The 21,007-nt window shown below is 38.6% G+C and overlaps 1 protein-coding gene across 8 annotated transcripts in view; it reads left to right on the top strand.

Annotated features, from left to right (window-relative positions):
- LOC140739804 (PWWP domain-containing DNA repair factor 3A-like) overlaps positions 1 to 21,007 on the top strand; it is a 79,882-nt gene that overhangs the window by 39,153 nt on the left and 19,722 nt on the right. For 2 of the 8 annotated variants that reach the window (XM_073068343.1, XM_073068342.1), the window contains exons 4-9: positions 252 to 334; positions 2,659 to 3,918; positions 14,123 to 14,260; positions 16,540 to 16,610; positions 18,380 to 18,465; positions 19,483 to 19,543. In XM_073068343.1, the coding sequence (XP_072924444.1) occupies positions 252 to 334; positions 2,659 to 3,918; positions 14,123 to 14,260; positions 16,540 to 16,610; positions 18,380 to 18,465; positions 19,483 to 19,543 (1,699 nt within the window). Of the gene's footprint in view, positions 1 to 251; positions 335 to 1,766; positions 1,831 to 2,658; positions 3,919 to 14,122; positions 14,261 to 16,539; positions 16,611 to 18,379; positions 18,466 to 19,482; positions 19,544 to 21,007 lie in introns of all 8 variants that reach the window. The other 6 variants (XM_073068344.1, XM_073068346.1, XM_073068345.1 and 3 more) reach the window with 4 other exon arrangements.

The following is a 21,007-nucleotide window of genomic DNA, read 5'->3' as shown; positions in this document are numbered from 1 at the left end:
CTTGGGGAAAAGATTACTTAAAATTTTGAATATAATTGATGTTTTAAAGCCTATGATCAAAATAAAAGATTATTTCCAAAGGAGTTCTGGCAGTGGATAGATAAAATCTCTGTTACCTCAGGTGAATATCTAGAATGAAATTTCATGTACCCATTATAAAGCTACAGTGGAATTTCAAATGACAAATAGATAAATTAGATGTTCCTTTATCATTGTACATTAACCTTGCAAAATCAGTATATAACATTCAGTTTGTATTTGAGGTTGAGGGTTAAGCGCACTGACACAAGACCATTTGAGGAAGAACAAGTCAAAAGCATTAGCAGTGGATTGGGTGAGTCCTTGATAGCAACATACAGTTCTTCTACAACAAAAGCCTTTGAATGAGTTGAGCACTGAACGTTAATAAATGAAGATAACGGTGTCCAGCATTAGTTAAAGTAGTTTCGAGTGCTCTCACCTAATGTGGCAATCTCATTTTTTTATTCAATGAACTTGAATTTTCTTATTGTTGCTCTGTATGTTTTTGTTCTGAGAAAATTTTGCATGTATGTCTCTTTCACAGTGTAGGTGACACAAAGTGTTAAGAGTCAATTGTTAAGGATGAGGTGATGGAGTACTTGGTGACACAGGACAAGATGGTACAAAATCAGCATGGTTTCCTTCGGGGAAAATCCTGCTTGATGAACCTGGTGGAATTCTTTGAGGAGATAAGAAGTAGGATAGATAAAGGGGATGTGGTGGATGTTGTATATTTAGACTTTCAGAAGGCCTTTGACAAGGTGTCAAGCGTAAGGCTGCTTACCAATTTAAGAGCCCATGGTATTACAGGAAAGTTACTAACATGGGTAGAGCATTGGCTGATTGGTAGGAGGCAGCAAGTGGGAATAAAATGATCCTTTTCTGGTTGGCTGCCAATGATTCGTGGTGTTCCACAGGGTCGGTGTTGGGTGCACTTCTTTTTATGCTGTGTAACCCTCAGGCTCACCCAGCTCGCGTTCGTCTAGGGGAATCAGCCTTCGGCCCTGCCAGACTGGGTAATCACATTTGTGTGGGTGCTGTGTAACGTACCTCCAGTTACAAACCCACAATGCAAAATATCAGACAGTACACCATATGCAATTAAATGATAAACTTTATGAATCTTAATCTGAAAATGGGGTTAGTAATGAAAATAAAACAAAAAAAGGGCCCAAGTCAGAGTCCCCATTGGAGCTCACTCAGTAGTCATTCTTCCACCATCGGTCTCCTCCGAACGTTGCCGACCTTCGGACCCTCAGATCCCAGTCCACTCCGTCTGGTGGTCTACCAGCTCTCTCCACGCGCATCCTCCCTCTTAATTGCTCCTTTACAAAAGATCGCAAAAAACCTGGCTCCCAGACGCACAAGAAGGAACAACGTTTCTTCCATTGGATAGCCACTGAATTCCAAAGTCCCATTATCTCTAGTTATAACCCAAACATTGCTGCTACAGAAACCATTACCTTAACAGTGGAACATTGCATAGAAGCCATTACATTACCCTTAGCAGTGAAACCTTACAGCGTGTTACAGCTGTATTTAAATGATGGCTCTGTTGCCAAGTTTGCAGATGATACGGAGGTTGGTGGAAGAGCAGGTAGTGTTAAGGAAATGGGTAGGATGCAGAAGGATTTGGACAGATCAGAAGAATGGGCAAGAAAGTGGCAAATGAAATACAATGTTAGAAAATGCATGGTTCTGCACTTTGGTTGTAGAAATAAATATGTGGACTATTTTCTAAACAGGGAGAAAATTCAGGAATCTGAGATACAGAGGGACTTGGGAGTCCTTGTGCAGAACAAGCTGAAGGTAAACTTGCAGGTTGAGGCGGTGGTGAGGAAGGCCAATGCCATGTTGCCATTCATTTCAAGAGGGCTAGAATACAAGAACAAGAGTGTGATGCTGAGGATTTATAAGGCAGTAGTGAGGCCTCACTTTGCGTATTGTGAACAGTTTTGGGGCCCCTCATCTTAGAAGAGATGTGCTGGCATTGCAGAGGGTCCAGATGAGGTTTACAGGGATGATTCCAGGAATGAAAGGGTTATCATATGAGGAATGTTTGATGCTCTGGGTCTGTACTGGCTGGAATTCAGAAGGATGAGGGGGGTGGGGGAAATCTCATTAAACCTTTCAAATGTTGAAAGGCCTTGACAGAGTAGATGTGGAAAGAATGTTTCCCATGGTGGGAGAGTCCAGGACAAGAGGGTACAGCCTCAGGATAGAGGGGTGCCCTTTCAAAACAGATGTGGAGAAATTTCTTTAGCCAAATGGTGGTGAATTTGTTGCCACATGCAGCTGTGGAGGCCAGGTTGTTAGGTATATTTAAGGCAGAGATTGATAGGTTCTTGATTGGACATGGCATCAAAGGTTGCAGGGAGAAAGCAGGAACTGGGGTTGAGAAGGAGAGGGGGGAAGGGATCAGCCATGATTTTAATGGCGGTGCAGAATCAATGTGCCAGATGGCCTAATTCTGCTCCTATGTTTTATGGTCTTATGGTCTAAGTGCAAATTTATAGGCATTACAGTAGTCACAGTGGCAGATATTTGCTTTGTTTCAGAAGTAGTAAGTCTTGTTTAATTTCAAGATGTTTTGAAGGTTTGTTTCTCCCTGTCTGATCAAGATCTTTTTTTTTAAAGTGTATCGAGAAGACTCTACTCATGAAGAAATTTTGGAGGAACTGACTTACAGGAAAGCACTTCGAATCGGCTTGGACATTTTAGCAGGCCAAGATTCTGATACCACTCAAATGACTATAAGCAAACCTGTAATGGAAAAGACTGGGGTATTTGCTTCAGAAGAGTTTAAAACGAGCACGTGTGCGTTAAATTCTAATGTAACAAGCAGAACATTGAAGCCAAATGGAGTGCATTTGCTTCGAGAACAAGGGGGCACATGCACTCGGCAAAGTAGCAGGAGAGCATCTTGTGTTAAAAAAATGCCAGAAAATGAACAACGAAAAACATGGACTAGATCATGTACATTACTCCAGTCTTCAATTAAAATGAAAAGCGTGTCGGAAAAGGAAGAAGGTGGTATTGTAGGGAAAAGAAAAAGGGGGAGAATGAGAAAAGATCTTTGTCACCTCCAGAAAGATGCTTCAGAGTTTAGTCCCACACAATGTAACCAATCAATACAACCGATGAAATCAATACCTACTGAAAAAAATAAATCTTGCAGTAAAAAATGTGAGAGGTCACGAGAAAAGGGAAAGTCTTCATCCCAAGCCTGTAGTTCTACAGTCTCTGGAGTAAAGAAAGATCAAAATGGAGCATTTAAAAAGAATAAACAGAAGTCAAGGGATTTTTGTAAGTCTCTCTGTGAAGGAGTTTCAAATTCTTTCCCAGCTAATTGTGACTCTCAAGAGGTTTGGACACCTGACATTCCTCATAGCTGTCTAGAATCTACTCCAAGACACAGAACTTGTGGAAATATTGGGTCATATAAACGTTCACACCTTTTAAGCAGCAGTCAAAACATTGAGTCTGAAGAGAAAAGTGATTGGGTACAAACTCATGAGGTAGAAAAACATAAAAAGAAAAAAGGAAAGAAGTGTACAGAACCGATGGAAAGCCTTAATTCTAGCAAGACTTCCGCTGATTTGGATGCTAACGTGAACTCAAGCAACCAGTCAAATGTAGTGAGTATTGCACAACCAGAGAGTCCGGAACAACATGTACAGAGCTCTATATTTGAGTTTGCACTGGATGAGATAGTGAGCCCTATAAATGGATGTAACCAGAAGTATAGTAGTTCAGAAAGTCCTCAGACAACCTGTCCTACTGCCATAACTATGGAGGGAGCATTAAGCCCTTTAAACATTAGGGAAGAGGAGGAAACTTTACCCACTGCATTGCTTGAAACTTGCCTTGGGTCATCGTCATTTGGAGTTGAAGTGGGTAAGATGATCTTTATATTGTAACATTAACTCTCTTTACTGTCCAGTCAGTAACAGAAATGGCTAATATATTTGACTTTAAAACCTGAAGGTTGAATTTCTTTAATATGGATTTTACATGTCTTGCATTTACTTGAAGTAAAACTACTTTTAGAAAGGATCATGATGTAGATTAGAAAATGTGATCTTAAAATATTAAGATTTACCTATGGAAATGCAATTCTGAGTTCTACATACACCATACCAAATATTGACATAACTGTAGCAAATTTGTTTTAAGCCAAGGCAGTTAATCACTAGTCATCAAGAATCAATGACCTGGTAAAATATGATTTGGGACCTTGAAGAGAAATGGGAAATTGAAATCTCTAAGAGTCATCTTGTGTCAATTTTTTTTGTTTTATTCAAATATTTTAGTTGGAGTTAATTTGACTCAATACTTGGCTCAGTATTTTGCTCATAAAATTGAAAGCTACATTTACTGCAATTATCCCCTCAGAAACAGCTTCAAATGATTTATTGTTAGGGAATATGACTAGAGGAATTAGACTTCACTGATCAAATTTTTTTTTTTGAAGAAAAGCACTTAATGCTAACATGGTCTGCCAATAACTGGAGCTGAGGTGGAAATTCGTAAATGGTACTTGTAATAAATGTGGGAAGCAAAGCAGGGTAAATTATTCGGGAGAACGCAGTGAGTGAAGGATAACTGCATTAAAATTACATGCAATCTGTCAGTCAGCGATGTGCATACTGTGCTTGATTAGCAGAGGAATTATTAGTTAACAGTATTTAATTAATCTTTCATGTCACCATATAACCATTTTAGAATGTCTAAATGTCTTTTACTTTCTCTGCTGTACTGGAACTGGTTCATAATTGAAGGTTTTCCTATTATAATTTATCATTCTTGATATTGATGAGCTTACAGCTTTACTTTTTGACATCTTATAAAGCTTCAATCACAGTAGTTTACCTGTTGTCGTGAATAGATTTCGTAACATTTAAGTTTGAGCTTTACCTCTCTGTTTCCTGATATCATTTATTTGTTTGGTTTATCCATTTACATTTGGAAATCAAGAGAAATCAAAAGGCTGGGTTTCCCTGAGCCCTTGGCCCACACTTGCCACCCTGATTCCATATTAACCATATAACAATTAGAGCATGGAAACAGGCCATCTCGGCCCCTCTAGTCCATGCCAAATGCTTACTCTCACCTAGTCCCACTGACCTGCACTCAGTGCATAACCCTCCATTCCTTTCCTGTCCGTATACCTATCCAATTTTTTTTAAATGACAATATCAAACCTGCCTCTACCACTTCTACTGGAAGCTCATTCCACACAGCTACCACTCTCTTGAGTAAAGAAATTCCCCCTCGTGTTACCCTTAAACTTTTGCCCCTTAACTCTCAACTCTTGTTTGAATCTCCCCTACTCTCAATGGAAAAAGCCTATCCATGTCAACTCTATCTATCCCCCTCATAATTTTAAATACCTCTATCAAGTGCCCCCTCAACCTTCTACGCTCCAAAGAATAAAGACCTAACTTGTTCAACCTTTCTCTGTAACTTAGGTGCTGAAACCCAGGTAACATTCTAATAAATCTCATCTGTACTCTATTTTATTGACATCTTTCCTATAATTCGGTGACCAGAACTGTACACAATACTCCAAATTTGGCTTCACTAATGCCTTGAACAATTTTAACATTACATCCCAACTCCTATACTCAATATTCTCTTTTTAAAAAACCAAGCAAATTCAGCATTGATCTATCAATATGTCCTGAGCAGTCAGGGCCAGACCATAAAATCCTTGCCCCTAAAATCCTTGGGGTTAAAAAAATTGTCCTGACTTTTGCCATCTACTAAAGATATAATGGTTTTAAAAGGGTTAAGCTTCCGAAGTTTAAAAACTAATTTTAAAAAAACTTTTTTAATTATAAAAAAACTTTCAAGCACAAGCTTTAACTTATTCAAAACATGAAACAAGACTCGCGTAACTAAATTGTAGCCTGCCTTATTCTTCCTTTCCCTGCACTTAATTCCTGTGCAGTTAGCAGATTCTCCATGAAAACACTGGGGTTTCTTCGTAAGCACTCTCTTCCCTGGATGTGGAAGAGAATTAGTGGTGGATCAGAGTGGTAGGTCTCTGACAAAGCCTGACCATTTAATAGGGTCTTGCTACACAGGAGACTTGAAACTTTGACATTTCCACTAAAAAAAACCAGAAAATTTGTGTTTTAGTCTTTTTATTTCCCACTGCTCTTTTCTTTCCCATAGCAGATTAGGGAAAGGAGCAAAAAAAGGTAGGTGTAATGGGTCACTTCAACATCCTCAATGTAGACTGAGATCTCTCGTGCAAGAAGTTTAAAATGGGGAAGAATTTGTTAGCTGCATTGATGAAGGTTTCTTACTTTACTTTATTATCACCAAACAATTGACACTAGAGCGTACAATCATCACAGTGATATTTGTTTCTGTGCTTCATGCTCTTAAATCAGTATGTAAATAGTTTAACTAGAGAAGAGGTTATTCTGGACCGGGTTTTGGCAAATGGGCCTGGCCAGGTGACTGGCATTTTGTTGGGAGGACATTTACAAAATAATCACAACTTGTTTTAAGATACCAGTGAATAAAATATCTGGACCTTGCCTACAAGTATTAAAATGGGGCAGGGCAAATTAATCAGGAATTAGTTACTTGGCAAGTCCACATCTGGATTGAAGGGTGTTTCAGGATCAACTGTAGAAAGTACAGAATACATTATGTTGTGGTAAGAAGGAAGAACAAGGTTGGCAAGGTATGGGAACGTTGGATTACAGGAAGGCTAGTGATATGTCAGATCAACAATGCTAAAATTAAACAAAGTGCTTGAGAGATTATAAAGAGAAAAAAGAACTCAAGGGAATTAGAGTCAGAAGGGGGGTCATGAAAAATCCTTGGCAAGTCGGATTAAAAATAATCTCAAGATATTCTGCGATCAAGAGGATAACTAGTGTGAGATCAGGAATATTAAGGAGAGAGGAAGCAACGAATGTGAATGAGCTTTAAGTGAGTAATTTGCATTAGTATTTACCAAGGAGAATGACATGGAGGATAATAAGATCAAGTGTGGAGCATGATAGAGGGCAATTTGAGAAAGATGATGTGGAAGATTCGGTCTTGGAACTGGATGTCCATGCTGAAAATGAGATGGTGGGAGCCAGAGAATTGAAGTTGTTAAAATGGTGGAGAGCATGCGAAGTGTCCTGGACATAGAGTAGCATGCAAAAGTTTGGGCACTCCCGTCAAAATTCTGTTACTGCGAATAGTTAAGTGAGTAGAAGATGAACTGATTTCCAAAAGTCATAAGGTTAAAGATGAAACATTCTTTTCAACATTTTAAGCAAGATTAGTGTATTTTTATTTTGTACAATTATAGAGTGGAAAAAAAGGAAAGGAGCACCATGCAAATGTTTGGGCACCCTGAGAGATTTGAGCTCTCAGATAACTTTTACCATGGTCTCAGACCTTAATTAGCTTGTTAGGGCTATGGCTTGTCCACAGTCATCATTGGGAAAGGCCAGGTGATGCAAATTTCAAAGCTTTATAAATACCCTGACTCCTCAAACCTTTTCCTAACAATCATCAGCCATGGTCTCCTTTAAGCAGCTGCTTAGCACTCTGAAAATTAAAATAAATGATGCCCACAAAGCAGGGAAGGCTATACGAAGATAGCAAAGCGTTTTCAGGTAGCCGTTTCCTCAGTTCGTAATGTAATTAAGACATGGCAGTTAATAGGAACGGTGGAGGTCAAGTTGAGGTCTGGAAGACCAAGAAAACAAAGGACACGCTAGAGGCAGGGAACATGTTCTCGATGTTGGGGGAGTCCAGAGCCAGAGGCCACAGTTTAAGAATAAGGGGTAGGCCATTTAGAACAGAGTTGTAGAAAAACTTTTTCACCCAGAGAGTTGTGGATCTGTGGAATGCTCTGACTCAGAAGGCAGTGGAGGCCAATTCTCTGGATGCGTTCAAGAAAGAGTTAGATACAGCTCTTAAAGATAGCGGAGTCAAGGGATATGGGGAGAAGACAGGAACGGTACTGATTGTGGATGATCAGCCATGATCACATTGAAAAGCGGTGCTGGCTCGAAGGGCCTAATGGCCTACTCCTGTACTTATTGTCTGTTAATCTAAAACTTTTCGAGAGAACTGCTCGTAGCTTTGCTAGAAAGGCAAATCAAAACCCCCATTTGATTGCAAAAGACCTTCAGGAAGACTTAGCAGACTCCGGAGTGGTGGTGCACTGTTCTACTGTGCAGCGACGCCTGCACAAATATGACCTTCCTGGAAGAGTCATCAGAAGAAAACCTTTCCTGCATCCTCACCACAAAATTCAGCGTCAGAAGTTTGCAAAGCGACATCTAAACAAGCTTGATGCATCTTGGAAACAAGTCCTGTGGACTGATGAAGTTAAAGTAGAACTTTTTGGCCGCAATAAGCAAAGGTATGTTTGGACAGAAAAGGTGTGGAATTTCATGAAAAGAACACCTCTCCAACTGTTAAACATGGGGGTGAATCGATCATGCTTTGGGCTTATGTTGCAGCCAGTGGCACAAGGAACATTTCACTGGTAGAGGGAAGAATGAATTCAATTAAATACCAGCAAATTCTGAAAGCAAACATCAAACCGCCTGTTTAAAAAAAATAAAAATAAAAAAAAAATTAAATTTTAAAAAATGCTGAAGATGAAGAGGATGGTTTCTACAACAGGATAATGCTCCTAAACACACCTCAAAATCCACAGTGGACTACCTCAAGAGGCGCAAGCTGAAGGTTTTGCCATGGTCCTCGCAGTCCCCCAACCTAAACGTCATCAAAAATCTATGGATAGACCTCAAAAGAGCAATGCCTGCAGGATGGCCCAAGAAACTCACAGAACTAGAAGCCTTTTACAAGGAAGAATGGGCAAAAATCTTCCAGACAAGAATTGAAAGACTCTTAAGGCTGATTTATACTTCTGCATAGGCTCTACACTGTAGCCTATGCAAATGGCCTATGCTGTTGTGAGCATTTATACCTGTGCGTTGGTGTGTCTGCGTCGCTCTGCAATTCACCACCAAAACACTAGTTGGCGGTGGGGCTTCTATGCCGCTGTGTTGAGTTTCTGTGTGCATTTCAAACAATGGCTACTGAGTGCATCATGTTGGAACTGGAGCTAATAAATGTTGAACAAGGGTTACTTTTATTGAAATTACTGCAACGCAGGAAAGAGGGAAGACGTCGGAGGAGATGGTGTGTATGACCATTGAGGCAGAAGGAGGGTGAATTTTCTGTGCTTGTCCGGCCACTGAGAGACGTGGACAAGGAAATGCATTTCAAATATTTTCAGATGTTGGCAGGTGGATTTGACAATTTTGTCCATCGTTCAGAAGCATCCAGAAATGCATAGAAGGAAATGCGATGCACCAAGCAGACCGATCACATTTGTTGCGGTCTGCATCGCCGTGACACATCATTACATTTTTGGGGAGGTACGTGTCAGGCTACGGTGTAGGGTAGGTAGATTCGACGCAGAAGTATAAATTGGCCTTTAGCTGGCTACAGGAAGCGTTTACAAGCTGTGATACTTGCCAAAGGGGGTGTTACTAAGTACTGACCATGCAGGGTGCCCAAACTTTTGCTTCAGACCCATTTCCTTTTTTGTTATTTTGAAACTGTAAAAGATGGAAATGGAAAAGGTAATCTTGCTTAAAATATTGAAGAAATGTGTCATCTCTAACTTTATGCCTTTTGGAAATCGGATCATCTGTTACTGTGAGTAGCTAAGTGAGTAAAAGAAATTTTGACCGGGGTGCCCAAACTGCATGCCACTGTAAGTGGGAAGGGACTGGACCGGGGGACAAGATGGAGCTACGGTAAGAGGAGATAACTCAGTAAAATAAGAGCAGGCAGAAACAATGGGTCTATTTTTGAATAGTCTTGTTTGTGAATCTTGGGTCAGGGATAGAAATGAGCAGTATGGGGTTGGGGAACTTCCAAGTGTGCTTTGATAGAGAATTGTACTAGTCTGAAAACTGAAAGATTGCAATTTTGGTGGGGGGGTGGGGGGAGCAAATTAATTTTTTTTAATGAAATATTTGCATATGAGGCTACATCTGTGGAAGAGAAATCAAGTTAATATTTCGGGTCAAAGACCCTTTTATTAGAATTAGTCTGACCCTTCTTCAACCTTGGCCCACCACCATGTCTGAGAATATCAGGAAACCACAGTAAGTGGTAGAAATTCGATAGCATGCAAACTCTGCAAAGACAGCAGATGAGCACAGGATTATATCCAGATCCCTGCAGTTCCGAGGCAGCCTCTTTGACTTCTGCAGTCCTGTGCTGCTCATCGATTATTTCCTCCAAAGTGATGTGACAGCACAGACATCGATAACCAAAGACATTAAATATTTTTGATTGTGTAGCCTGGGGAAAAGTATACACACAGGACAACAAATATTTTTTCGGGTCTTAAATTCCTTTATCTGTTTTGGATGTTTTATTGCAGAAAGAGGGTATCAAAGTAAAAACGACAAAATAAATTTTAAAAACAGTTCCTGCCATTACAATCTCAGTTTTACTTCAGACCACACTCTTGTTACGCATACAGAATGAAAATAACTAAAACAAAATATACAAAACCAATACGGTAGTGGCGATTCTAAAAAAGCAATACAACATTAGAATCCCACCTTATACACAACATTGAAAATATGAATAAATGCATCTTATCTCAACTAAGATGTACTCAAATTTGGCACACACATGCTTAACTTCCAAACACGCATAGGCTAGACCTTGAAATGAGTTCTCGCTCACGTTGCGTGAACAGAAATTAACACTTTCACATTACTCTGTTACATTGCCATTCAGTCATGAAACAATAAAGAAAGGCAAATAAGCTTGTACAATATATTGCCTTGTAGTTGAATTTACTAAAAAGGCTAACCTAGAGGCCAGTTAAGGAACTTCGTAATCCGGCTATCCAGTGCTGAACAATTTACTCACGTAAATCTAAAGCATTTACGTGTAAAACACATCAAATTACTAATACTCTAGATTTACAAACAAGAAGAAATGAATTTACATGGATATTATCAAATATTATTCACCTTTCCTCACCAACAGTATTCTAACGTCGTCCTTTCTAGAACATGGCAACTCTTCATTCTACTCCACCCATGCAAAAAGACATCATTGTTTTCTCTTAAAGGCACAGGCAGCTATCTTAGCATTGCTAAGGTGAATACACAAGTGCACTTCCACAATAAAAAGTGATATTCAACGGTCACCTGGTTACATTGATATTATGTAAAACATGCTTTGTAACATAATAGAAATGTGAAATGGAGGACAAAAGGAGACCCTTGCAGATCTTGGTGTGTGGGGGGGGGGAGAAATAATTAAGAACTGCACATTCAAACTCACATTTACTTGTTATTCAACCATACATGAATACCTGCAAATATAGCCAAACAAAACTGCGTTACTCTGGGGCCAAGGTGCAAAACAGAGTACCAACAGTCATTCACAGCACAAGGCTCACGTAGCACCTGTAAGACAGTAAAATAGAATCCCACACAAAAAAATGTAGTTCAAGTCCCTGAGTTCATGAATGTTGAAGCTATCTGCAGTCAAACACAACACATCTTGTCTCCTGCCAAGCGAGCACTGGAGAGCAACACAGGCTGCAGCATGGATTTTGTACCAGATTCCTTCCATGCTTCTCCTGGGTGGCTGCAAACACTGCGGTTTTGAGGCTTAGTGCTCATTATGATAGAGACCACACAGCCCTCCTGTTGTTCACCAATAAAATTGAGTCAGACTTGCAAGATTCCACATAATCAATGTCCAACAGGGTCTTGCAATCGTAAGAATAGCGACTAAGACAACCCACACCACCCTCATGCATAATGCCTCTGACACAGGCAGCAGTGTGATCCACACCAGTTCCAGCTCCTTCAGTTTCTTTGCCAATGAGCATCTTGTCGATGGGGTAGGTCTGCAGTCTTAATGTCCAGGAGGGTCTTCTGATCATAACAAATACATTTTGGGAAAAAGTCAATAACACCTGTGTTTGGCTCCACAGAAGCTGCTATTTCCAAGCATGCCACAATCTTACTGGAAGCCAATCCAGGAAGATGCTGTAACTCTGAATATAAAAAACAAAACATTCAGGTCAGGCTGTATCTGTGGAAAGAGAAACAGCTCAAATTTGATTTCCAAGTTTCTTCAACAGATCTTCATTTCTTCATCAGACCTTCATCAAGGTTGTGCTTGTATTTTATTTAAAAGAGCAATCCTGCCAGATTCATATCTCAAAAGCATTTCCTGTATCGTTAATTTTTGTTTTCTGAAAAATCTGAGGATTGAAGAATCACTTGAGAATTAGTTCTGTTACAGGCAACAAAGGTTTATAGTTTATCACCGGGGAGAGATGTGTGTTCCAGATGTCTGTACAAAATGAAGGAAATCTACCTTTTCCAGTCATCTTGGGCTACAAACCAATAGTGCTAACAATTAAGACCATAATATATAGGAGCAGCATTTGGTCCATGAAGTCTGCCCTGCCATTCAATCATGGCTAATTTTAAATATTTAAAATTAATATTTAATTTAACTTTAATGGAGTTATGTCTGATGCTTTGATGCTTTTGTGTGAGGTGGGCTTTGGGGTTCTAACATTTTTGTCATTCAGTCATCGGGTTTTCTTCTGTTTCATGGATGTCTACGAAGAGGAAGAGTTTCGGCTGTATATACGTTCTCTGATAATAATGGAACCATTGAACCATTACTTGCATTCTCAAAAAGGAGCACTCTAAACATACTAGAGACAGATGACAGCTCTGGGTCATTCGTGTGTTGCATCTGTCCCATTATTAAAATAGTCTGTATGTGGTTTTTTAATAAGTGTTTTCACAAGTATCCTTTTAATTAATCCACTTTTCCATTTTGACATTTGAGGTTGAAGGTCTTCGGGATAGAAATTAAATGTAGCTCATAAATATCCTGTTTGTGGATGAGAAAATTGAACATCAAATCTAGCCCTTTGGCTATAGAATCAGAAGCTGACTATCTTGTGATATGTAAACCTAAAATACGAATGTGATTATAAAATTCTCATCTTCCTGAATGAATGTGGCTCCAATATCACTAAAGAAGCACAGTGTTGTCCTAGACAAAGCAACCTATTCCATTATCATCAGATCAGGCAGACTGAATATTTGCAATTGTCATCACTGGTGCACTATGTCGATACAAATCACTACAGATGTAGAATCTATGGCCTGTTGTGTAAATGGAATCCACTTGGACCATTTCTGTCAACTGTTTTTAGTTGTAATATAATATGAAATTTTAATCTGCTCTACTAACATTAGTATGGGAAATTTAAGTTGCAGGAATTAATTGGATTTTTAGCTTGCAGAGGTTTTCCCCATCTGTGTTTTGTAATTACTTTCTTAGCCCTGTCTCTGTTGGTTCTCATTATCAAGTCTCTACTCTCAATTTTTTTGGTTCTACGACTGCCACATTACTAGGATCTTTGGGTCTGCTCCCAGCCTAGTGTCACTTACTTTAAAGATTCATTGTTCTGTTGGCCCTTGTTAACAGAATCCATCAAGCAGTTAATCATATACTCAGCTCCCAGTGGCAGCGCAGTGTATATCTTTCTGATTATTTTCAGCAGAACAAATGTGGAGCCACGTAGAAGTGCCACTTCTACAATTTTGTAATTGTCAGTAATAGATGTTCATTCTCTGCCTCCACAGATGCTACTTGACCTGCAGAGTTCTTCCACCAATTTAATTTTTGCTCCGGATTCCAACATCTGCAGCCTCTCATGTTTCCTATAGAAAAGTCATCTTGAATTTCACATTGTCAGTTCTCCACTTATTTTCCATTTCTACTAAGTATAGGTTCCAGCTTCAAAACACACAGGATCTTCCCAGTTTATGCTGTGCCCATCTTAACATAAAACAGGAAGATCTTCTAGCCATGGATTATTTAGAGCTTGGCTTAATGTTTTTTGTTTCTTTAAGAAGATGAATTAGACTTGAGTGATTCTGGGTAGATTGCACAAGTTCAGGAAAAGCTGAAAGTGGCCCAAAGGCCAGTTCACATGAGCTGGTCATTTGCTGGTACTGTCTTTAAATGTAAATATTTGGACTTCATGCAGGAACACAGTCATCCTCTTCGTTATCTGTAGAGTTCAGTTCAATGGACACCCTTTCTACAAGTAAATTCATAGAAGGGATTATAGAGGAGAGAGATGAGGAAGATGATGAGAACCTTCCGAGCATCCTGTCACACCAAGGTAAGACTTCTAACCTCCAGTCATCTGGATACACATAAAATTTAATTTCTCCTTTTTCTCTCAAGTCTCAAGCCCATTACGTCCTAAAGGCTGTTTTAAGAATCATTGTTAAATATAGTTAAATCTTCAAGGCATTAATTTTGTTTAAATAATGAAAATATAGTGACACATGAGCAATATTTTCTGTTTGTCAACTTTTTTTTAAACCTGCTCTATAGTTTTGTCCTTGTGTTGTGGAGCAGGTAGTTATGCAGCACTATGGAATTCAGTGGTCCTAAATTTTATTTTAAGCAAATAAAACATACTTAACTTTATTAGTATAAGTTGGTGGTTGCTTTTTTTTAAAAGAAAAGTGGGAACAGATGTAGGCTATTCAGTTCACTATTCTTTGAGATCATGGCTAATTTGTACACCTTCAAACTAGCATTTCCACATTCCTTAATAATAAAATGTAATATTGGATAAATTTTAATATTGTTCACAATTTAAGCTTATGCAAGTTTTGTTTATGAATACAACAAACTACAGTTGGATACAGATATATTTGTCACAAGAATATCAAAGTAAATTGTTTCTTTGTACTGGATGCTATACTTAACAATAACAGCAGAGCCATTGAGTTTCTTGAAGCCTCAGTAGCTTACACTCTGATTTTGAAACTGGTCTCTTTATCCCTTTGCTTTGACCTGCTGACAGTGATTGATCTTCCTGGTTGCATTCACCTGCCACTCCATGAGATTCCAAACTTCACATGCTATATTAATCCAACTGAAGCACTTAGCTGGCAAAACTTTCTGATCTCTGGTTAATTTGTATATACTATTAGTGAAAGAGAATTGTATCGTTTGTGTGGTGAAACTTTTCCTAGGTTACCTCTGAATGACCTGGTTCTACTTTTAAGATATCAGCATCTCCTAATCTCCCTGATCAATGAAAAGGTTTCATTCCATCTACCTTCCAGTTTTTTCCGTTGTACTAAATCTCAAGTCATGTTATAACCTATATTCCTGAGGATGAATACCAAAATGGTAAACTATGGGTAATGATATTGTTAAAAGTTATATCATTCATCTTTAAAAGTGTGCACTTGTTTTCATTCTGTCTCCCATTGGAGAAACAAGAGGCCAGTGTTTGAGTATAAGGAATAGAAACAGAAGCAAGCCATACTGGCTCTGCCATTCAATAAGAGCAAGGCTGATTTCATACTTCTGTGCTAATGTCTGTACTAATGCCATATCCTATAATTCCTATAATATCCAAACCCTGTAATTCTTTTGAATATGCAGGAACTGAGCTTTCACAGGCCTCCTGGATGGAGCATTCCTAAGGCTCACCACTATCTTGCTGCAAAGGTTCACCATATTTTGAAATAGTGACCCCTGATACTCAGCACCCCAGATGGGAAAGAACATCCCTGCATCTATCTTATAAGAATTTTAAATGTTTCTGTGAGATAATCTTTCATTGGGCAATCTCTGCCCATGTTCCCCTTTATGACAGTGGGTTTCAGTGAACTTTTGCACTCAATTTATCAAAAGTATGTACTTCCCTAGGGAGGGAGACTAGACTGTACACAAAATTGCTGGTGCAGTTTTACTAGTGTTCTGTATAATTACAAGATATGTTTACACTTGTACTCAAGTTCTCTTGCAATAAATGCTAACATACTTATCTAAGTGCTTGCTGTTATATGATTCATGTACAGGGATACCTGGGCATGCCATATCCAGTCAGTCTCTCCCCATTTCTACAACTTGTATCAAAGTGGATTGACATATTACCATATTATATTTCATGTTGCATTTTCTTCCCCCCCCTTAAAAAAACAACTTGCCAAAGTGCATCCTCCGCACAACCTATATTATCTCCTAGCTTTCTATCATATTCTCTGCACTTCCTTTAGCTGCTATCAAGATGCAAGAAAATTTGATGCTAGACTACAATGGAGGCATAAAGTTTATGCATCTGTTAATATACTGTATCCACCAAAAATGTTTCTAAAGATAGTATTTAGTGATATATATGTACTTTGATACAAGTTTACTTTGAACTTTGGGCATTTGGCATTGTAATCTAAAACGTAATTAAATGTCCTTAAAATTTAAGTCCCAAGGGGGGGAAAAAACACTGCCAATGATCAGATTTTAGAAGAAAATGAAAAGAATTGAAATGCTTTGTATTTTTTAAAGTTAAGTTGTTTAGGTTCATTTAATATTTTCATGCTAGATTCGATCACATTGGCAAATTGAGAGCTAATTCTCTTCTGGTTATTTCTGCAGAGCAATGGTCAGTCGCTGAAGGGATGTTGGTGTGGTGTAAATTCCAAAAGTACCCAAACTGGCCTGCAGTGGTAAGGGAGATATATAATCAAAGCACAAGATATACTGATCTAATGTTATAAGCAAGATTAACATTCACATTGGCTTTTATATATAAAAATTGCTTATGTAAATAGCTGCATGTTAATGGCATCAAATTATCACTTTGCTACAGGATTGCTGTGGAATTGAAAGCCTTTTCAAATCATCGGAAGGGCACTGATGTCAAGTGTTTATCTTTATTACATTAATCTATTGTGTAAGCTCAATCTAACACAGTTGGAACCCACCCTGTGGTGAATGCTGATGAGGGAGACTATCTGGAATGGTAATCTCTCTCCATTTGATTGATAGTTCAGTTTAAGGTCCCCTATATTCTGAGTAGCATGAAGCACAAGTGTTTCCCATTGTTGGGGTGTCTGGCTGAACTAGAGAACATCATCTCAGGAGGAGGACCTAGGCTGCGTCCACACTACACCGGATAAATCCATAACTGAAGCTTTTTCTCTTCGTTTTTACCCTCCATCTACACTAAAATGGTGTTTTCGTCCCCTGAAACCAGAGCTTTTCAGAAACGCTTTCCAGGGTGGGTATTTTTGAAAATGCTGCTTGGGCAGATCAGTGTGGGCGGGGTTACCGGAGACTTCTGAAAACGCTATCAGACGGCAGTGTGTCATTTCATTGTTTTCTTGAACGCAACCTAACAATTTCAGAACAGACGGCAACGAGACTGAAGCCAGAAGAGTTAGAAATGTACTCACCAAATACTTGACCCATAACTTACTGAATAAATAAGTATACTCACTTTGCCCTGTTTTCTGTCCTTGCTCATATGAAGGTGGTTTACCTATTTATGCAAGTACTTCTCTGACAATAGGTGTGTAACAGCCTAATGTAACATTGTATGGAAATACAAGGTAACACTGATGCAGACATTAAAACATTCATAGGTATAACAAGGTGCTTTATTAATGCAACAGAGTTGGTCAGTTTTTCAATGTTCGTCGTCAGCTGGGTCAACCTGTCTGTGAACTCCCTGTCGGTTGCCTCCATACTCTCCAGTATTTGTTTTTTTTTAACTTTTAAGTTCTCCTGCGCGAGAGCCAACAGCTGTCCATCGTTTTAAGTTTTTCTAGTCTGTAACTGCACAAACACGCACTTTTACGGCGAGATTCGACACCAAACAGGTTGCTTGTTTTCGGTAGATGTGTCCTGCGCATGCCCAGTAGGAGGAGATTCGCCGAAATCTCTGTTTCAATGTGGATAGAGATATTTTCAAAAACGCATAGTGTGGACGCCTATCATTTTTACACGAAACCAGCGTTTTCAAAATTATCCAGTTTAGTTTGGATGTAGCATTAGATACTTTAGCACAAATTAAGAATTTTTTTGACCAAGTTGTGAACCTTTGCAATTCAGAGGAAGACATTAAGAACCATTTAAATGGCAACTAAAGACATAAAGACACTGCTATGTAGGTAGCAACGTGGAGGAAACCTGTACGGCAGTGGGGAAGAGCATACAAACTTCAGTGTCAGAGGTCAGGATTAAACATGAGTCACTGGAAATATGAGGCAACAACTTTATTACTATGCTGCCATTGTTTTACTGGTGTCATTTCAGGTTTACTGACTTGCAGAATTTTCCATGACAGGGTTGTGTTAGCTTGTTTGCAATTACTATTGCATTTGTTCTTGTGCCTTTTCTTAGCACTGAAGTGTAGCAGAATAACCCAGTAAAGTTTGGATTTACCAGTTAAAGTTTAGATTGATCTAATTTATGAATGTACTTCTATCTACAGGTAAGAAGTGTAAAATCCAGAATCAAAAAGGCCAGCATATTGTTTGTAGATGAAAATATAATCAATGCAGAAAGGCACAAAAAAGGGTAAGTGATGTTATTTTAGGAACACAATTTTTTCAAGTTTTGCATTGCTATGTGGTATCTTGTCTAGTTTCCCTCTCCCCGCCCCCATTTCCCTTTTCCTGTAAGTGTTGATTAGTTTCTGATAGGGAAAACATATCAGTTCCTTCAGCCTACACTTCCATTGAATCAGCTATAGCTTTAGTTAATCTTGCCCAACTTTCCTGCTCTCTCCATACCCTTCATCCCCTCATATTTAATCGTCTGTCATTTGCCACCTCTAATATAGTCACTGACTGGGCTTCCAAAGCTGTGCTACAGAATTCCAAAGATATCTGATCCTCTGAGAGGTGGACATGTTGTGTTCTAAAACTTTGCCTCTCAACTCCTGATAACTCATGAGGCAAAGCATTTGTGTTTCATTAGTAATACCTCAATGCTCTAGTAAATATAAACAAATATTTCTTCATATGTCAGGATGTGGCACTGAGGTATAAGATCAGCCATGTACTTACTGAATAGCAGAGTAGGCATAAGCTTAAATGGCCTATGTCTGCTCCTAGTTATGTTCTTTCTTTGGCCTCTTGTCCAATGCAAGCACATCCTTAAATATGCAGACTAAAATTGTATGCAATCTTCAGGAGTGGTCTCACCAGTATCCTGTAAAGTTCTATCAAAACTTCTCTACTTTAATACCAATACACATTTTATAAAGTGTGATGTTCCATACACTCTCCTAATTACTTGCTCTTGTACTAGCTTTCCTTTGCAGGCCCACATGATGTTAGAAACATTTTGGTCATTAGAGTAATGCTTTTTGCTAGTGTTTGTCGTCTTAATTGTACCTAAATACTAACGTACTGTATTGGGTAACGTGGTGTTAGTGCCTTGCTAAGTTACTTCTCAGATCTTAAAGATTATACTTTGGTACAAGAACAATTTTAAAAAGCTTGTTTTATTATTCAGGCCATCTAATATGTTGATTCTTTTAAAATCTTAATATATTCAGTAGTATGCAATTATTATTTTTCAATTCCGCAGCTTCTGTGTCTCCATAAGAACTCTAAAGCCATTTGATTGTGAGGATCGACAAAAATATACAGTAAGTGTTTTCAAATCTAATTTTGTGCATATTCCTACAGTTAAAATAGACCAGTGAGTTAAACCCATTTGGAGCTTCTCGGACTTGTCAAGGATAGTAAGTTATAATCTCAAATTCAGTGACTTGACCTGTGCTTTAGTAAATGTCATTTGTGTAGCAGTTAGCATTTGGGTCACTAGTCTGATAAATGACCTTCAGATATTGCTGCAGAATAAGGCCATTGAGTTCATCAAGTCTGCTCTGCCATTTGACCCTGGTTGATTACATTCCTAGTCAAACTCATTCTCCTGCCTTCGCATAACCTTTGACTCCCTTACTAATAAACAGCTTATCAACTTCTTCGTTAAATATACCCAATGACTTGGCTTCCATAGCTGTCTGTGACAACGAATTCCACAGATTCACCATCCTCTGGCTAAAGAAATTCCATCTCATCTCTGTCCTAAAAAGAAGTCCTTCTATTCTGAGGCTGTGCCCTCTGGATTGAGACTCTCCATCACCATTGCATACGTCTCCATGTTAACCCAGAGCCATCAAACGCTCATATATTAACTGCTTTGTTCTGAGGATCATTCTCGTAAACTTCCTGAACCCTCTCCAATGCCACGATTTCTTTTGGATATGGAATCCGAAACTACTCGCAATATTCCAAGTACAGTCTGACTAATGGCTTATAAAGCCTCAGTACTACATTCTTGCTTTTATATTCTAGTCCCCTCAAAATCAGTGCTAATATTGCATTTGGCTTTCTTGTAATTGATTCAGCCTACAAGTTAACATATAAAGAATCCTGCTCTGGGACTCCTAAGTCCCCTTGCAACACCAACTGCAGAATGTTGAAAGTCTGAAAAGTAGCCAGGACTTTTGTCTTTACTTTTCAGTTCAATAATATTACTGGAGATTGTGTAGATATTGATGTAGAGCTAAGTAGAGGGTTTGGAGGATAACATGTTAATAGTCTGTAATTTTAAAATGTTTGCTGCTTTTAGTTCACACAAAACTGGGCAGTGCCATAAAGCAAAAATTCAGCAGCTCAGAAAAATGATTGGAAGGACAATGTGTTAAGTTTTCATCTTGAAAAGGTAGTGGTGCTACTATTGTAATGTAACTTAAAGAGCACGTAGTGTCAGTTCTAGATGTAGGGCAAGTTGAAGTGTGGATTTGGGTGAATTGGAGGGAATAAGGAAGATGAATTTGTTTTGAGCAAAGCTTTGTTAAAATTTTCATTGTCACAACTGATGAATGAAATTTTTTTTATCATAAGGAACTTTTAGAAGCAAATATTGAGAGCAAAAATGTGAGAATGATGACCAATAGAACAAGAGCTCAATTCCCTCTGAATTTCTATATGTACTTTGTGAAAGCTAACGTGGCATTTAAAAGAGCAATTCAGTTATTATTAACTGTCACTGCATTCTATTAAGCATTCAATATTTTAAGTTTGGCCTGATTTTAATATTTTAC

This window comes from Hemitrygon akajei, chromosome 16 (genome assembly GCF_048418815.1).
Source record: "Hemitrygon akajei chromosome 16, sHemAka1.3, whole genome shotgun sequence".
Lineage (NCBI taxonomy): Eukaryota > Metazoa > Chordata > Chondrichthyes > Myliobatiformes > Dasyatidae > Hemitrygon > Hemitrygon akajei.
The sequence above is the reverse complement of the archived record's forward strand: the minus strand, read 5'-3'. Positions and strand labels throughout refer to the sequence as shown.